Source organism: Neofelis nebulosa, chromosome 7 (genome assembly GCF_028018385.1).
Source record: "Neofelis nebulosa isolate mNeoNeb1 chromosome 7, mNeoNeb1.pri, whole genome shotgun sequence".
NCBI classification, from domain to species: Eukaryota; Metazoa; Chordata; class Mammalia; order Carnivora; family Felidae; genus Neofelis; species Neofelis nebulosa.
This window is the reverse complement of record NC_080788.1, coordinates 134,346,382-134,365,595: the sequence shown is the minus strand read 5'-3', so window position 1 is coordinate 134,365,595 and position 19,214 is coordinate 134,346,382. Positions and strand designations below refer to the sequence as shown.

Genomic DNA, 19,214 nt, shown 5'->3' with positions numbered 1-19,214 from the left:
TTTTCTGTAAGCTTATTTTATGCCTACTAGAGTTTAAATTCAGACATTTTCCGACAGTAGCAACCAAAATAGCTTCAAAGATGGTTTTTACCTCCACCTTACTTTTTCTTTCTTGATTGTATCTTTTCAAAAATGACCCAGATTGATAGCTTCTGAGATAGTATGCTATAGTAATGACACAGCTTTTTAGAATTGAGAAATATACTTTGGCCTCATTCTGGTTCTTGAAGACACCATTTACTCCTGAGAGGAGCCAGTCAAGAATAAAGTACATTAGAACTGGAGTCACAGGAACTAGGTTCTGTGCCTGTCTTTGTTACATGACCTTGGGTCAACATCTAGAGTTTTTCATCTTTGAAGTGAGAGGATTATAGTAGAGGAACAATTAGGTCTCTTTCCAATGGAAAATCTCAGAATGCATGAATCTACTACTTTATTCTTTAACTTAATCATCAAGCCTACCATGTAGTATGGTTCCAAATTTGAAGATGTGGTCGGGTTCCTTGTGTGCTCCCCCTTCCCTGTTCCCTAAAGGTAGTGTATCCTCCGCTTATGAGGGACCATCATCTCCCCCTTCATGTGGCCAGCTCTTACCTTCTTACCCTGACCTCGTGGTGCCTATTTTCCCGTATTCAGTGGTACCCCCCGCCCCCAGCACCAAGCACCTCCAGTACAGATCGGGTGTTCAGTAAATATTTGATGATCGAATAAATGGGTTACATTCTATTTTTTAAAACTGAAATATAGTTGACACACAATGTTATATGAGTTTCAGGTGTACAATATAGAGATTCAACAGCTCTGTAGGTTATGCTGTGCTCACCACAAATGTTGCTACCATGTGTCACCCTACAACACTATTACAGTATCATCAGAGATCAAGAGAACTCTGTTCTCTTCCCTGTACCTCTCATCCCCGTGACTTGGGCCATACTGTTATTATTGTCCACCCCTGCGGTGGAGAGATGCCGGCCTAAGCATTGGAATCGATTATGAGTTTAAAAACATGGAGATCTCCGGGTTCCACTCCCCCGCCTTTGGTATTTGAGTTTCTAGAAATGTGCATCCACATTTTAAAATCTCCCCATAGGTCTTGTTCACAGGAGACACATTTGTCTACCTTCTGTGAGTTCCTGGATGTCAGAGACGATAGTTTCTGTCGGTTCATTCCCAAGCCCTAGGGTAATTTCTGGCAGAAATTAGGTGTAAATGATTGTGAATAAATGAACCCCAATTTTGAGATAAATAATAAAATGTCCTTTCTTTTGGTAGCAGATATGATACCTTGAAACTTTAAATACTGATTCACATTACCCATAAGAAATTATATTTTTAAATAAATGAAATTATTTGAACGCCCTGATCACTAGTTCTGATAACGCTCAAAACCCATGCTTTGTTGTCTAGGATTACTTTGCTCTATTTGCCCAATTCTTACAATTTAGTGATGAGTCATTTGCTTTCATTATGACTCGCCTATGTGCCATATGCCTTGTTTAAATCGCTTGTTTGTTTTTTTAAGAAGTTACAACCCACCACTATCTTTTTGTTCTCTAGTTCCAGTATTTCAAACTGTAGTTTCTTTTTGGGGGTGGGAGACTTGAAGCAGGGAAGGAATAGAACCAGCATTAACTCTGTTGTCTTGCCACTCACAATTCTGTGCTCCAGAGAAAAGAAATTGAGGGAATTGTTTTTTAATGAAGGAAATTATGCTATCCTGATGACAAAAACCCTATCCCTAATCCCCTATTGATTTGAGTCTTGGCTATCTATTTTTGCACTGCAAATGACCCTGACACTGAGCAGATTAAAGCAATAAACACTTAGCATCTCAGTACCTGTGGGTCAGCAATCTGGGAGTGGCTTAGCTGGCGGTTCTGGCTCACATCCTCTCAAGAAGCTACATTCAAGGTGTTGGCCAGAGTCACAGTCATTTAAAGTCTTGACTGGGGCTGGAGGATTCGCTTACAGGGTGGCTCACTCAGACACCTGGTGATTTATTTAGTGCCTGTTGTTTACAGGAGGCTCTCTCGTCAGGGCTGATTGAATGAGCCAGGAGGGGGAGAGCGTGGAGGAAATCCCAGTGCCCACACTTAAAGGGAGGGCTATTAGGCCTTAAATAATTTGCAGATGTGCCTTAAAACCACCACAGCTTATAACATAAAACACTGTTTGCTGCCTGTGATACTGTCCAGAACGTAGAAGCAACTGTGAACCAAGTTATTCATTTCATTTCTTATCCATGAACAGATGTTGGATATCCGAATTTCTGGTTCTCGCTTTATTGTTTCCGGTGTCTATTTCCTTTTTCTCGTGTAACATAACAGATCGTGTAAGATAATGAGGTACGGTGGTAAAAATCATGAAGTGTTAGAATCAAAAGGTGTCATTTTCTCTCTGCATTCCAGACTACAAGCTTTTCCTGTCTAGAAATCAATTCAGAACGTATCTTCTCTGAGGAACCTTCTTAATGGAGGTGGGAAGAAGTTTGAGAAAACTGTTTCCCAGTGAACCAGTGAGCACCAATTACACAGCACACGTGGATGATTGTAAGAGCTGGTGCCAGAAATAACAAGCCATCAGAGAGGAGCATCTTAAAGGGAAATGGGAGCTTCTCCCAAAAACGGAGCCAGCGACCATCAGATATCTTGTTGGCGATTTTATATATGTGAACTTTCAAAAAGATAAAAGAAAAGTTAGGTCAGTCACAGCTGACCTAACTGACCTCTTAGTGGGATGGAGGGGTTAAAAATCAACCAAAAGGCATTTATTAAGTGAGCCAGGTATCAGGCATCGGGTTTGTACCTAATTACCTCATTTTCAATGAGTTCTCTTTCAATTCTTCTCCATCATCCCCAGTCGGTCTTTCCTCCCTCTTGTACTCTCTCTGCCCCACTAGACTGAAACTCTAGGGTAGAGCTGGAACTTTCACCTTCGGTCCCAGGTGCTGGAGGCAGGGCCCTCAGCCGATGTTTATTGTCGTTAAACTTAACAAGCCATATTTATCAGTGAGTACCATTATCTTCTTTTTTTTCTGAAAAAAATGTGCAATTTGACCGAAGGCCCACACTTACCAAGTGGCAGAGTTTGGGGTTCAGATTCGGGGCTGCAGTCTATGCTTCGGCACAGATGCTCTTGGGAAGATTCCATGAGGCAACTGTGCCAGAGGCCCCAGGAGCATCCTTACAGATCTTACCTGGGAGAAATTATGTAGGAGGTATTTCTGTGTTGACCCAGAATGAGTCACCGTGGTTTAAGAGAGACTGCCAGGAGATAGTTTTTCGACTGGCTAAAAGGATCTTGAGAATCAGCTGGCCTATTGTGTTTGGGCTAAAAGCGAATTTTTGGTGTTACCTGATGTTTTTCTGCCTCTCAGTGGGATGCTAAAAATTCCTCTGTAAGTGCTAAGGGAAATCCCATCGCTTTTCCTATTTTTTTCCCAGAGAGTCTACCCTGGGTGATGAAGGAATCGAACATGGTATCTAGATAAAAGTGGGAACCCAGTAAATAAGGAGATTATGTGTCAGAGCCCTTGGCCAATCTGATCAGTACTAAGAAGAGGTCTTCTTGCAAGAGTTCAGGCCCCAAACTACGGGAATGGAGAAACAGCAGATGCATGAAATGGGGTTTTGCATCCAAATCCAGAGGACCGTAGTGATAGGATGTGCAGTGGAGGGAACTAGGGGCTCCCAGGTTCTGTGCTGGTCGTCTGAGTGAATGGTGGCTCCATTCAGTGTGACAGAGACAGACACTAGGGGAGAGCAAGTGTGGGACTGATGATTGCATCAATTTGGGATTGATGTCCAAGGAAGGTGTTCATCCACCTAGAAATGGGCGTGGAGGCCAGATGGCTCCATTAAAAAGAAGTTGCCCCCGGAGATGTGGGAGCGTGCCTGGGTCTTAGATGTGTGTCTGTTGATGTCCCATTTCGTGGATTGTTGGTACAGAAAAGAGCCGAATGGCACAGGTAGCCTTTCTGGGCTGTGCTGTGCCGTGCTATTGGCAGTCTCCTCTGCTGCCACACATATGTCAGTGTCGTGGACGTCTTGGGGAGCAATGAGTGGCCTCCTGCTTGAGGTTGTAAAAGGGAGTTGCCACATGGCCCTGGAAGACGAGGGCCCTTCTCTCTGACAGCCTCCCATAGGTTCTTACACAGAGCTTGCTTCTACTCATTACGATCTGGCAGTCTTATATACCTCCTTTTGGGTGGGTGGGTGGGTGGGGCGGGGGGATGTTGGCTTACAATGTTGTCTGTATCTGTGTTGAAATGTCACTCATTTTTCTTTTTTAAAGACAACCACAAATTCATGCTTTATTTTCTTGGGAAAATACTTCTAAAGAAAAAACTATAGCTTGGGTTTTCTACGTGGGTGTTGGTGCAGTTGGTTGTAATGAGACATCTTTGATTAGTCACTTGCTAGCTGACTGAATTATTTTAGATGTGCTGGCTTTCTGTTTTGTTTTTTGTTTTCTTTTTTAATTCAAAGAGTTATCTTGAGATGTAACACGCTTAGCTTTTATTATGCTCTATAAAATTTCCACCTTATTTTGTGTAGGTATTCATCTGAGAGGACAATTAAAACGTCTGACTTCAGTTCTTTCCTTGCAAATGCTGCCTAACACTTCCGTCTTTCATTAACCGAAATTATTCCTATGTAAACAAATAACAATTGTAGATTGCACTGCCTTCGCTCCTGTGCTATGAGGATCCTTTAAGTGCATTCCTTGTTTAATTATACTCTTAAAAAAAAATAAACGTGACATATTTTTCTCATTTTGTACAATGCCAGTAGAAAACGAAGGATCACTTCTTACATTTCTAACCTTTTGCCCCTTTTATTTAATATTCATTTGGGGAGCCAGTGTGGCCGGTGGGAGTGGGGACAGGCTTTGGCTCACACCAACTTGAAAATGTCAGTCCTGCTACTTCTTAGTGGTTTGACTTTGGATAAATTGCTTGAGTACTTCTCTGTGCCTTAGTTTCCTGCATATAAAATAAAGAATAATATTTGCCTCACGGATTATGGAGAATGAGGCATACGGTGCGAGTTGAACAGTACTGATCACATAATAGGTGCTCAATCAATGCTGGCAGTATCTATTTTTATACAGTAGAAGAAGCTGTCTTATCCAGTTCACCAGCTTAAAAGAAGCTTCCAGTCCCATATGCAAAGCAGTCCTGCAGATGCCCATAACATGTTGACTGCTTGTCACTGGGAGGCTTGTCTCTAGTACACTCCTGTACTTCTACTCAAACTGAGTTGTATTTGTTCCCAAACCTGTTTGTGTTGCTTGTTCTCAAACCTACCTATGCCAGGGGTGCCTAGGTGGCTCAGTCGGTTAAGCATGCGACTTGGGCTCAGGTCATGATTTCGCGGTTCATGACTTCGAGCTCTGCATCAGGCTCTCTGCTGACAGCTCAGAGCCTGGAGCCTGCTTTGGATTCTGTGTCTCCCTCTCTCTCTCTGCCCCTCCCCTCTTCACGCTCTGTCTCTCTCTCTCAAAAATAAACATTTTTTTAAAAATTAAAAAAAAAAAAAAGAAATGGTTAAGAAGGTAAATATTATGTAATGTGTATTTTATTAGTTTTTAAATTTTTAGAAAAAGCTGGAAAAGTAGGAAATCATAGGTAATTCATTTCCAGTGTAGTTTATATAAGAAAGAGGAGAAGGCATGCTGATCCATGGACCTGGTCTCAAAGATTGCAGGCTTTGACGTAAACCACAGCTTCAGGGAACAAATGCAGGCTTATATTTCAAATTTAAAATTAAACACTTCAGTTATGGATGTGTGTAGATTGGGCCCTGGGAAACAGACCCCGAGACAGAGACAAGTGTGCAGGAGGTTTGCTGAAGGTGCTCCTGGACCCAGGCCTGTATGGGAGCCGGGGAGGCAGGGTTAACAGATAGTGAATTGCACCAATGCCGCAGGGAATGCTGGGCTCACCACCCAGTGCTGGGCATCTGCAGGACTGCTTTGCATATGGGACTGGAAGCTTCTTTTAAGCTGGTGAACTGGATAAGACAGCTTCTTCTACTGTATAAAAATAGATATTGCCAGCATTGATTGAGCATCTATTATGTGATTGGTACTGTGCAACTTGCACCGTATCCCTCAATCTCCATCATCCGTGAGGCAAATATTATTCTTTATTTTAAATACAAGAAACTAAGGCACAGAGATGTGGCAGAGAGATCGGTGCTTGTCCTCCTGCACTGACCAGGCATTGGGTGTGGGCTGCCCCTGGGGAAAGGGGGCCATCAGCCTTAGCGAGGCAACTTCCTCTGGCTGGGGGTGAGCCCCTTGAATTTCTCAGTTGAACTCTCAGCAGGTAACAGTTCCAGCAGCTGGGGGATCTGATGGCAACACCCGCAGTATCCACAGCCTTGTGTACCGTTTTTTATGTGTTTCCTCCCTTTCAACAGACTTTTAAAAAATTAGCCGATTGGCTCTTGGTCCAGATTGCTTCAGATAAGAGCATCTTCACTGATTAGGGGCAACATTCTGAAGGTCTCACCGTGTTTGATGTTCTTTACATTCATCAGCTGTCCCGTTTGTGATGTAGAGAGACCGTGTGGCTTAACGACACTGACAAGTGTGTGTGATGTGTTTGAAGCTGAACTGATGTTTGGACTGTGGACTTTGAAATACTTTCCAGTATATATTGTGAGGTTCGTGAGACCTCAAATTTTTGCTTTTTAGGTTTCCAGATGTCGTTGGCCTTTGATGATTTTTGTGGGGGGTCAGCCTCTATTTTTATGCTAACAGTCATCTTCCTTTCCTGCCCTACGACCCATAGGTCTTTATCTGCATAGTCTTCACTTACTCTTCCATCTGTCACAAGTAACCAGCCGCCCTTTCCCCTCAGACCTGCGTCTCTTCATCTTGATCCCCAGGCTCTCAGTGTGAATGATGGCCAATCTCCAGGATGCCCAAATGTCATATCTGAATGTACTCTTTCAATCCTTAGGACAGTTTATGTAGTTGTTCTTGTTTATTTTTTAACAATCTTAACCATTTTTAAAAACTATTTATTGATTTTGAGAAAGAATGCTAACGGGAGGGGCGGAGGGAGGGAGAGGGACGGAGAGAGAATCCCAAGCAGGCTCTGCCACAGAGCCCGACACAGGGCTCCATCTCACGAACCGTTGAGATCATGACATGAGCTGAAATCAAGCATCAGACACCTAACCTCCTGAGCCCCCCAGGCACCCCAGCATTTCCTTCCTTTTAAAGGCTGGATAATATTCCATCGTATGTGGACAGCACACTTGTTTATCCATCTGTCCACGGACAGTCGGGCCGCCTCCACCTTTTTAGCTCTTGTGACATACGCTGCTATGAACACGGCCGTGCAAGTTTTTGTTTATTTTTAAATACGAAGTTCTTTTGTTTTTGTCAGCTTGCTTTGCTTCAAATTGTAAATGGTAAAGAAGAAATATGAATCCCTTTGCAAGTGTGACCGTAAGTGGAGCACAAGGATACTCTGATTACCCCCACAGTGTCTATTTTCCTTCTGTGCTTTGGCGTGTGCTGACATTTTAGTAGGAATACTGTTCAGTCTCATTTATACTTAGCCCTTCATTTAGCCATGTTTTGTTGTTTCCTTGGTTTCGAATTTTATCTCTTTAGGTGAATTGGGAACTGAAGCCTTCCATTTGACTTGTGATCTTCTACATTCTGGAAGCTCATACATGTAATCGTGGAACAAATAAAGCAGCTGGAGAAAATCTTTCCTGAACAAAACCCAAGTGGGGCATTTGGGTGAGAGCCAAGATTCCAGCAGCTACAGAGGGAGATGTGAAAAGGCTGCCTATATTACAGCACTAACAAATCACTTCTGGCCCGATAGGAATGTCCTTTAAGTAATGATCAGATAGAGGGTAGGGACCTTTACACATTTAACTGCCTGACCACAAAATAAAGTGTTTACTGTAACCTTCCAAGGTCTCTCTACCAAGTTAATTACTGTGATACACCTGAAGGAACAGCAGCATTGTGAGTGACTCAATGGGCTCAGCGTAAATGGAAATTCTGAAGCTGCTTAGTCTGAGCCTGGCCTCCCACTAAATTGCTGCGGGGTACTAGGCAAGACACTGTGTCTGTAACTTCCTGGGGTTCCGCTCCTCCAACCAAAATTCAGAACTATGACGCAGAGTTAGCTACTAAACAATAGCTAATAATAATAAATGAAGCCCTATGTTAACTGTCTCATTTTTGAGGAGAAAGTTTATTGTCCAAAGTGATCCAATAATTAAGTAAAATTTCACTGGACATTTTGAAAAGGTTGGTTACTCATTTTGTTCATGAACATACAAATGTGTGTGGACTGACATCAACAAAAGCAAAAGCTTGGAATGAATGTAGGTCTTAAAAAAACGTAAAGGAGCGTTCCAGGTTCTTCACCATCAGTTCATTCAGCCAACATTACCGATTCCCTGGAGCAGTGCTTCTCAAACCTTAGGTGCTTAAGAGACACCTGGAGGGCTTTTAAAACATCCTTCCTGGGGCCCATCTTTGTAGTTTCTGCCTCAGTAATAGTGTGGTGGGGCCTGAAAAATTTGCATATGTCACAAGCTCGCAAGGAATATTGACACTGCGGGTGTGCAAACCATACTTTGGGTGCGAGAGGTCTGGAGACACTCCAAATGCCCGAGTGAAGAAGACACAGTCATATCCATAAGGCAGATAGGATTAACAGGAATACTTTACAGTGTGAGTAACTGCTTTGTATTACTGGGTGTGCGTGCATGTGTGTGTTTTAAAGGCATCTCAGGGAATGCAGCTCGTACAGAGGTATAGAGAACTGAAACCACATGACGTGTTCAGGGACATAGAGTTTGCGTTACTGGAGCAAGGAGCTCAGGGCTGGCCAGTGGGTGATTGGGGAGAAGGGGGTGAAGGGGAAAGTGCAGCAAGAGGGATGCCAAGAACTAGGTAAAGCTCTGATCACAACACGTCTGTGTACCATAAGGAATCTGGTTGTTTCCTTAACCTGGTAACAAAGGAAATGAAAAAGACAAAAATCTGAAGAATCATAAAAGATTTCAAGGAGGAAGAGTTAACAATAGCATAGAATTTGGCCAAATATAATTTAGTCAGCCCAATAATCTTGCTGAAATCACACTGCCGTTGAAAGTGAACCTCTCTGGGCGCCTGGGTGGCGCAGTCGGTTAAGCGTCCGACTTCAGCCAGGTCACGATCTCGCGGTCCGTGAGTTCGAGCCCCGCGTCAGGCTCTGGGCTGATGGCTCGGAGCCTGGAGCCTGTTTCCGATTCTGTGTCTCCCTCTCTCTCTGCCCCTCCCCCGTTCATGCTCTGTCTCTCTCTGTCCCAAAAATAAATAAAAAACGTTGAAAAAAAAATTAAAAAAAAAAAACAAAGAAAGTGAACCTCTCTGGAGTCTGGTTTCTTCCATTCTGGTGGTTTTTTTGTACGCCATGTGATGATTTCTGTGGTCTTAAAAATTACCCATTTTTCATTATTTTCCAAGCTCTTTTTCTATCCAATGAATGGGCAGCCAGTCCAGAATTGTTTACGGTAGTGAACAATTGAAATACAGAGACATTAACAATAAAAATATCTTACAGAAATAGGCTTTTTTTTTTTATTATAGAAGCCATGCATGCTTACTACAGAAACTATAGACCAAAGGGGGGGAAGAAACCGCTCACATAATCACACCTGTTATTTAGAAAGTCACTGCTAAAACCCCTGGAGACTAAGTTCCCAGATCCTTTTCTATATCCGTGTGTACTCTTTGCTGTTGAAATAGGGTCATACCATATGTTGTGAAAAACTAGCAAAACGGGTTGAAGCAGTCTGCCAGTCGTTGGACGCGTACAAAATTCCACCTTAATTCTCGCTGTTTGACATTTAGTTTGTTGAGTATCCCCCGTAGCAGTTCCCTACTCAGAAAGATGAGGAAGAGGAGTCAGCCACGCAGAGATGATGCGGTGGACAGAAGGACGTTCCAGGCCCGAGCGGAGACAGGGAGGCGAGGAGGTGTTGGCCCCCGAGGAATGGGAAGTTTCCTGTGTACCTGGAGCCCAGACAGGGAAGACCGAGAGGCCTGGAGGCTGCAGAGGCTGTGACCTTACCACCAACAGCCTCTGCTTGGACATCCTGGACAATAATTGGCCAGAATTAAGTCACTCAGGAAGAGAGTAGAACAGAGAAAACATGTGTAGCCGATCGCTGAATGGTATTCTTTTCTAGTCACATCGTTTTAACACGTTGTTTTCACCAGCGTCATTTTGACTAAGTTGCTTCTGGCAAATTGCTTTCGATCAAACTATCTGGATCCAAACGAACAGGATTCGGGGGCTCACTGGAACCAGCGGTGTGCCAGAGCTGGCCCATGCGGGCTCCCATGCCAGTTCTGCCCATCTTTGCTCAGCTCACATTCAGTGACATTGCCTTGGGAGCTGGAAATCAGCAAGTGTTACAAATCAGGGAATTTTCTCCCATGAAAATGCCGTCTCTCACACGACATAGCTGAGAGAGACGGGAAGAAGTCCAAAATAAAGGTCTTGGGTTTTGGCTTGGGACTCGAACACTGATGTGGTTTACCAGAGCGAGGAAGCATTAACTTTGGAGTCAGAAGGGCCAGGGTTTGAATCGTAACTGTCGTTTTCCTGTCACTTCCAGCAGAGTAATTAACTTCTCTAAACCTCAGTTGTTTTTTATTTATTTTTATATATATATATATATATATATATATATATATATATATATTTCATATATATATTTCATATATATATTTCATATACATTTCATATATATATATTTCATATATATTTCATATATATATTTCATATACATTTCATACATATATATTTCATATATATTTCATACATATATTTCATATACATTTCATATATATATATTTCATATACATTTCATATATATATATTTCATATACATTTCATATATATATATTTCATATACATTTCATATATATATATTTCATATATATATATTTCATATACATTTCATATATATATATTTCATATATGAAATATATATATATGAAATATATATGAAAAATATATATATATATATATGAAATAGGGTCACTAATATTTAACTTACAGATCAGTTGTCAAAATGTATCCTTGAGAGACAGAAGCTATTATGATGATTACTGTAATGAAGGAGGAGCATGAGGGCATTAAGTTGATTTTGTAATTTGAGTTGAAGTTTGAGTTCCTTCGGGAGTTTTGGGTAGAGAATCCTGTAATAACAACAATCGCTAACGTTATGGAGTGTTAATTATATGCTTCTCCATGCATTATTTAATTTAATCCCCAGGAGAACTCTAGAGGTGGATACCAGCGATATAATTACCCCATTCTGTAGTTGAGGAGCCTGAGGTTTAAGTGAAGTAACTTTCTCATGGCTGGATGGCTGGTCAGTGCAGAGACAGGAGTTGGAATGCAGGTTTATCTGAGTTCAGAGTCTGCCTTCTTAACCAGTGTGCATATGGGGTCTCCAGTCAGCAGAGACGTCTAAGGTCCACGGTATCAGTTTCTGAATCCTATGAGTTGTGGAAGTCTTAGCTTTGAATGCGGTCACACTGCAAGGGTCTCTAGAGTGAGAAGAATGCGATGCAGCCTGGATATGTAAAAGGGAAATACCCTTTAGAAGAGGAAGCAGTGTCAGCAGTTTGACATGCCATTTAAAGAGGATTCCTTGGATTTGGTGATATGACCAACCTCAAGAAAAGCAGTTTGGATAAGATCATGAAAACAGAGGCCAGCTTGCTTTTTGGGTTAAGGAGTGAATTGATGAGGAGGAAGTGGAGGGAACTGGTGTAAAACTATTTTTGAAGACTAAGATGCTAGAGAAGAATTTGGAATCTAGAGAGATATTTCATAACATAGATGTGTTAGGAAGAAATAATAAGTAGAAGTGAAGGCAGAGGAATATGACTGAAGGAGCCAAGTCCCTTAAGAGGCGGGAGGAGTGGGATCCAAACCCTGTTTGAGGAACTATGACTGGATCAGTACTGGGTTTGGGCTTTGTAGGTTGAGTGGGCTAGAAGAAGGAACAGGTGGAGCGTTGAGGATAATGGTCCATATAACTAAAGGCATGGCACCATAGACTCTAGGCCAACTAGAGAAAAAGTCAAACTAGGCAGGTACTTGAAGACTAAGAGAATGTAGAATGGTCAGCGTCCTAGGAGTCTCAAAAGATGCTGAAAGAACTTGAGAATCAAAGAGCAATAGAGCTGTAAGAGTGGGGAGCTGTATACAGTGGATTGGATCTTGACACTGGATAATTCATACGTAGAGAAGTTCTGTGTCATTGACAAGGCCCCCGGTCTAGCGTGGAAGGTCAGTCTTTGAAGCAGAGTAGAGATGAAGTTTATCCAAATTGGGGAGATCAAGGGACTCTAGGCCTAGAGTTCTGACTGAGACCTGACACCGGCTGGTGTCCTCCCGACTCTTCACCCAACAAGACTGTATCTTCTCATAATTCTTTGTTACGAATCCAGATGTTCATGTCTAGAGATGTGCCTCCCAGTGAGGGTGTAAATCCTCCTGATGGAGAGCGGCGTGTTCTTTAATTGGTGCCCGAGAGATCTGATAGAATCTTCTTTTTCTCAGGATCCTCTCCCTGGGATGGGTAGCAAAAGAATATAAAAGTCCTAGATCTGTTTCTTCTCCTTCTAGGAGATGCACAGCTTATGCTTTCAGAAGAATAATGTGAATAATAATAGCTGTCATTTGTTAAGCACCTGCTACATGCCAGCTACTATGCTAAGCACCTTATGTAGATGGTATCTTTACAGCCTTATAACAACTCTCCCAGATGAGCACAGATTAGAAAACTCCTTTGCCCAGGGTCACTCAGCCTATAAATGATGGGGCCAATATTCAAACCCAGGTGGTCTGCCTCTAAAACTCAAGACCCTCACTATGCAAAACTGCCTCTCAGTGTCTTGGAGACCCAGGTCAGCCTCATGTAGGACATCAGTATATTCCTGTTTATGAAGGAATGGGAAACTAGCCACCCTTGAGATCCCTTGTCCTTGTCCCATAGACACACCATTGGGACTAGGGCTCCTGACTGGCCTCTATCTCTCCATCTTCAGCCTGCTTCTCCATGGAATACACCTCACATGCCTTTGAGCAACCATCACCCCATAAATCTCTGCTTTCCTACAACAGTGCCCCTCACTGACAGGGGCAGAGAGAGATATCTTCCCAAAGCCCCTTGAAGTTAAGCCTCTGGGCTCATTTTGCAAGAGAGCTGAGCAATGACATGAAAGGCATTTCATTCTATCACTGACTCTTAGAAATATTGGAGGTTTGTTTCACACAGATACATTACTGTGATAGAGCTTGGCTGTTCAAAGTACAAGGAAGCCTTAGTTCAAGAATGCTCAGAAAAGTAATATAAGAGGTATGCCAAGAGAAGAAAGCATTTCTTTTGTAATGATAAAAAATGATTTGTTCAATGGGACAGACCTGCTTGAAAATCATATTAATTTGCTTCTAAATAATTTGCTATTTGCTGAAAGCTGTTTTCAGCAAAAAAAATACCTTGTCCTGTACACGCCCAACTCTAACTTTCATATTTAAAAGATGCATTTACCAAAGTCTCATACTTGGATGAACTTCTGATGCATAATCAGAAAGTAGTGATGGAAGAGAAATGGATGAGCACACAATTCAAAACTGTTCTATGTTGAGCATTTCTTTTAGCATATGTTCATTGACCACTTGATTTTTTTTTTATTTTGACCCGTATCTGCAAGAGTAAAAGAATATTTCATCTTATCTTTCAAGAAGACAACCAGCAAGACAGTTTTGTTTTACCTCCAAAGTTAGGTATCTTCCTAAACAATATCCTTTTGTACCAAATCCCTAATCCCTCTAATCCTGCCTCCTCTAGTGTGCACAGTGTGAGACAGAGCTAGTGAGAAGTAAACCTGCACAGTCCACCCCAGAATGGTCCAGAAAAAAATGCCGAGGAGGATTTGCCTTACTCCTTATCGTGGGGCCTGGGGCCAGAGGGCTGATATCCAAAGCCGGGTCCCAGAAATAATAACAAAAATGCAGCCAGAAAATTGAGTTGCAGCCAGGATTTTATTAAGGCACAGGTGTCAGCACCCCAGGGTCAAGGCAAAACCAAGGGTTGTGTGGAAGGAAGCAATCAAAAAGCCCCAGAGAAAAGAGCAGGAGAATGAGCTCTGGGAAGGAGCTCAGGATGGAGGTCCGGTGGGGAGAGCCAGGGCCCCGGGCAGTGTTGTCGCAGGCACCCAAGCTGGCTTGTATGTCCTTCCTTGTGTCATTCATCTGGCCCAGAGGCCCTCTACAGATGATCCATGCCCGACGGGGTGTGTGAGGTCAAAACGACTTTCCTGATGCTCAGGCACTGTTTACCTTGGTTCACACTGCTGACATTTGCATCGGTGCTGCAAAAGCTGTGGTAGATGAATCCACAGGAACTGTTCTCCCAGTCTGTAGCATGAATCAAGGCAGTAGCACAGAACTGTGCTCATAATCATTTCGTTCTGCATCACCTTGCCCCTCGGGGGGGGGGGGGGGGGAATTGCCAGTTTCTCTTAAGAATATCCTTAGTGAGGGACGCCTGGGTGGCTCGGTCGATTGAGTGAGTGTCTGACTTCAGCTCAGGTCATGATCTCGGGGTTAACAGGTTCAAGCCCCGTGTCGGGCTCTGTGCTGACAGCTTGAAGCCTGGAGCCTGCTTTGGATTCTGTGTCTCCCTCTCTCTCTGCTCCCCTCCCCCGCCCCGTTCATGCTCACTCTCTCTCCATGTCTCTCTCTCTCTCTCTCTCTCTCAAAAATAAATAAACACTAAAAAAAAAAAAAAAAAAAAAAAAAGAATATCCTTGGTGAAGCAATAAGAATTATTTTACTAGGGGCTCCTGGGTGGTTCAGTTGGTTAAACGTCCAACTTCAGCTCAGGTCATGATCTCATGGCTTGTGAGTTTGAGCCCCACATCGGGCTCTGTGCTGACAGCTCAGAGCCTGGAACCTGCTTCGGATTCTGTGTCTTCCTCTCTCTCTGCCCGGACTCTCTCTCGCTTTCAAAAATAAACGTTAAAAAAAAAAAAAAAGAATTATTTAATTAAATCTCAGTCCTCAAGCACACATCTTTTTAATATGCTAGGAAGTATTTGTACAGCATTTGGGTTACATGCCGAAGCATAATGGTTGTCTCCAGGAAAAGCTCTTTAAGTTGAGATCTGAACCGGATACTGTTTTAATGAAACACTATTTTTATTTGAAAGAATGACAAGCTATCGTTACTCAGACTTGAGTATTTGGTCAGCATTTTCTCAAAAATGAACGATGTGAGCCTGCCATTTCAAGAAAAACAACTGACAGTGTTTGTTGCCAATGATAAAATTCAAGCCTTCAAGTGAAAATTAGAATTTGGGAAACTTGTATCCACCACTGTGAGCTTGACAGTTTCTCAATACATAAAGACTTTTCTGGTGAATTCAATGGTGATATTAACAAATGTGATTTTTTTTTATATTGTATAATGAAAGGTGTTAACATTTAGAAGATCTGTGTAACTCAGTGAATTAATATTTCTCAGATAACCAATGCATGATATTACAAAATCGTGCTTGGGTAAAAGATCTATTGAAAGTACAAGATATACCACTGGATTTTAATGTAACAAAGTATGAAAAGTTAATTGATATGGTTTCATATTCTACATTGCAGCCAGCCTTTAAGAAACTACCACATATTGAGTTACAGTCTAGCATCAGAAAAGAATATCTGCAATTATCTGAAAAAACTACTAAAATACTCCTACCCTTTCAGCTACATGTCTGTGTAAACTGTATTTTTCTTTACATACTACAATCATACCACCACAAAGGGAATTCAGAAGCAGATACGAGAACCTAACTAATTTGTTAAGCGATATATCGAAAAGACTTGCACGAATGTAAAATCTCTTCGCCGTTTTGTTTTGGAAAATTTACCTAGTTTTCATTTAAAAACATGTTGTTTTGGTTAAAAATGCAGTGAAATTATTGTCATTTTTAATGAAGTAATATTTTGAAATTTTCTCAGCTGTAATTTCTAGTATGATAAATATTGATAAAGCCTATAAAAACGGAAGCTCTTCAGGGCTCTCGAGTTTTAAGAGTGTAAGGGAATCCTGAAGCCACAAAGTATTGAGAACCACAGATCTAGTGTATATTGAGTACCTACCACACCTGGGCCTGGGCTCATGCAGGGACAGTGTGGTGTACTGGACAGACGTGGAACTTGCCCACAGGACTAATGGTCACCTACAGTTAAACAGTAGTTCCCATGGAGTGTGGGAAGCGCAATGATGGGAGAAGCACCAGGTGACAGGGGAGCACATTGCTGGGGCACTTGGCCCTGTGTAAGGACGACTCCGCAGGAAATAATGTCTCTGCTGATTCTTTTTTTTTTTTTTTTTAATATGTATACTTTATTTTAGAGAGAGAGAGAACACACAAGTGGGAGAGAAGGGCAGAGGCAGAGAGAGAGAATCTCAATCAGCCTCCACGCTCAGCGCAGAGCCTGATGCAGGGCTTGATCCCAGAACCCTGGCATCATGAGCCACAGATCAAGAGTCAGATGCTCAACCAACTCAGCCACCCAAGCGCCCTCTACTGATTCTTGTAGGTTGAATAAGAGTTAGCCAGGCAAAGAAGAGAGGTTGGTTGATTGCTTTGGATATATGGAAAAACATGTACAGATCCCCATGCAAGAGATCATGGCTTCATTGCAGAAATAAAAGAAGTCGAGTGTAATTGGAGCACAGGGTAGAGGCAAGCTATGGAGCCAGGCTAGAGGACAGCAGCCAGATTACAAGGGGCTTTGTTAGATCAGGAGCTAGGGCCTCCTAGGGGAAATGGAGAATCTTGGACTGTTTTTAAGAAAGGAGAGTGACATCAGATTGTGTTTTAGACAGATCTCCCTGACTATAGAGAATGGATATCTAGAGGTAGGGGGACTGGTTGGGGGGTCATTGTGGCCATCAAAGAGAGCTGATGGAGTCTGGGCTATGGTATGGCTGAGGTGTTGGGGAAATGTGGATGGATGTAAGAGATATTTTGCATGGAGAAGTTTACAGATCTAGGTAAATAGTTTGGTTGTGATTAGAGAAGAGTGGGGTAGGCATCAAGATCAAATCTAGAGTTCAGGTTTAGCACTTGGGAGTAATGACAATGTTCACTGACAGAGGGAACATAAAAAGTACAGCTTTAAAAAGGAGACGATGCACCTGGGTGGCTCAGTCAGTTAAGCATCTGACTCCTGATTTTGGTTCAGGTCATGATCCCAGGGTCGTGGGATTGAGCCACATGTTGACCTCTGCACTGGGCATGGAGACTGCTTGGGATTCTCTCTCCTCCTCTCTCTCTGCTTCTCCCCCACTCATTCTTCATTCTCTCTCTGTCTCTGTCTCTCTCTTTCTCTCAAAAACAAAAACAAAAATTGTTTTAATTTAAAAAGGAGAAAGATGGAGTCCATTTGGGCCACCTTCAGGCTGTCCAAGAATAGATGCCCACTCATCATTTGGATCTGCAGTTCTAAAGTTGGCGGGGAGGTGAATCTGGACTTGAGACATAGATTTTGAGGGACATCAGCATATGAACAGCAACTGAAGCCAGGGGCTGAGTGAGATCTCTCAGAGAGAGGATTTAAGCAAGAAGGGAAGACTGCCTAAGAGAGAACCATAGGGCACACCAACCGGGGATAAAAGGCACCCAAAGAATTAGGGGAGTCCAGAGGCAGATGGGGTCATTGAGACCGAGGGAGAAGAGTTTCAAGAAGGGAGGAAGCATCAGGGGTGACCAGTGCTGTCAGGAGGTCAGTAATATGAGCATTAAGAGTATCTTTTCAATTTAGCAACAAGGAAGTTATTGAATCATTGACCGTACCCAGAACAATGTCTGTGGAGTGGTAGGCTCCAGCAGCTTGAAGAGAGGGGAGAGGGTTGGTAGAAGAGATCGCAGATCTCTGCGAAAGATCGCAGAGGGTGTGGGAGGTGGGAAAATGGAGAGGGATTGATTTGAGATTATTATGATTCTGTGGAGAGGAGCCCATTCAAGAGGGAAGATTAACGACACAAGAGAGAAGGGGGAAATCAGTAGAGCGAGGCTCCAGAAGAGTCAGGAGGGGAGGAGATTTGGAGAGCAGGTGGAAGGAAACCATGTCTCCAACAGGGAACCAAGTTCCAATCAAGGCAAGATGTAGGGAGGGCATTAGCATAGATTAGTTTAATTAGAAGTGGAGGTTCCACGATGCTCAGTGAAAAGGTTTAGGAGTAGGAGAACAGTGGGAGTTTAGAGAAAGGACCAAAAGAAAGAAGAAAAAAACGCAGCAGCGTGAGGAAGAAGGTGAAGAGATAGGAAGGCCAGAGGGCTCACCAGAGTGACCAAGCTCAGCAGTTATGAGGAGAGAGGCAGGATGCATAGAGAGCTGTATCTTATTTTAGATACTGGTAATTTAATTACAGCAGTCTTATCTTTTTACACAGTGATGCATTTTTATATCACAACCTAAAAATTACTCTCAACAATGGTGATTTTTTTTTTCTTTTGCTGAAATGTTATTTTCTGGCCAATTCAAATTATCCTTATGTGTTTCTGTTGTTTACTTTTATGTTCACCAGGTTAAATCTTCAGTTATGCTACTGCCATTAAGAGTTTCCTATGTAGAAAAATCTATTCATTATGAACACATTTATTGCTTCATTGAGTTGCCTATTTAAAATGCAGAGAACCACAAATTAAATGTAGTGCTTTTCCATTTTGAAAAAAAGCAGATGAATGGGTACTATTTTCTTGAATACATCATGTTTGTCTTACATAATTAACAGTCCAGATTCATAGGCTAACAGATGCCAATCCTTGCTTATTTTGATATTTGTTCCTTACTGAAAGGGATGCTTCCTAAGACTTGCGTGTGCCATGCTGTGCATCAGAGGAAATGATAAGGCAGATGTAATGGAGACAGTTGCTTGTTGGGGGGCAGCTAAGTGGTCAACAGAGAGGTTGGTCTCCAAAATCTATTTCTCTTGAGGTTAATTATACAAAGTATAACACAACGTCGTTGAAATTGTGAAATAAAAATATCTCAAGCAGCTTCCATATAAAATTAACCCATTGACTACTATTTCCAGATTGCAAGTCTATAGCCCTCTATTAAACATGCATTATCTGTAAGACTTTGGTATTTGTTC

The 19,214-nt window shown here is 42.3% G+C and overlaps 1 protein-coding gene across 3 annotated transcripts in view; it reads left to right on the top strand.

Moving 5' to 3' along the window:
• EFCAB11 (EF-hand calcium binding domain 11) overlaps positions 1 to 19,214 on the top strand; it is a 160,060-nt gene that overhangs the window by 92,062 nt on the left and 48,784 nt on the right. Inside the window, exon 6 of one of the 3 annotated variants that reach the window (XM_058739992.1) lies at positions 7,633 to 8,146. The exons of the other annotated variants lie outside the window; for them this stretch is intronic. Within the exon in view, the coding sequence (XP_058595975.1) occupies positions 7,633 to 7,636 (4 nt within the window). The 3' untranslated portion in view covers positions 7,637 to 8,146. Of the gene's footprint in view, positions 1 to 7,632; positions 8,147 to 19,214 lie in introns of those variants that run through there. 3 annotated transcript variants of the gene reach the window in all.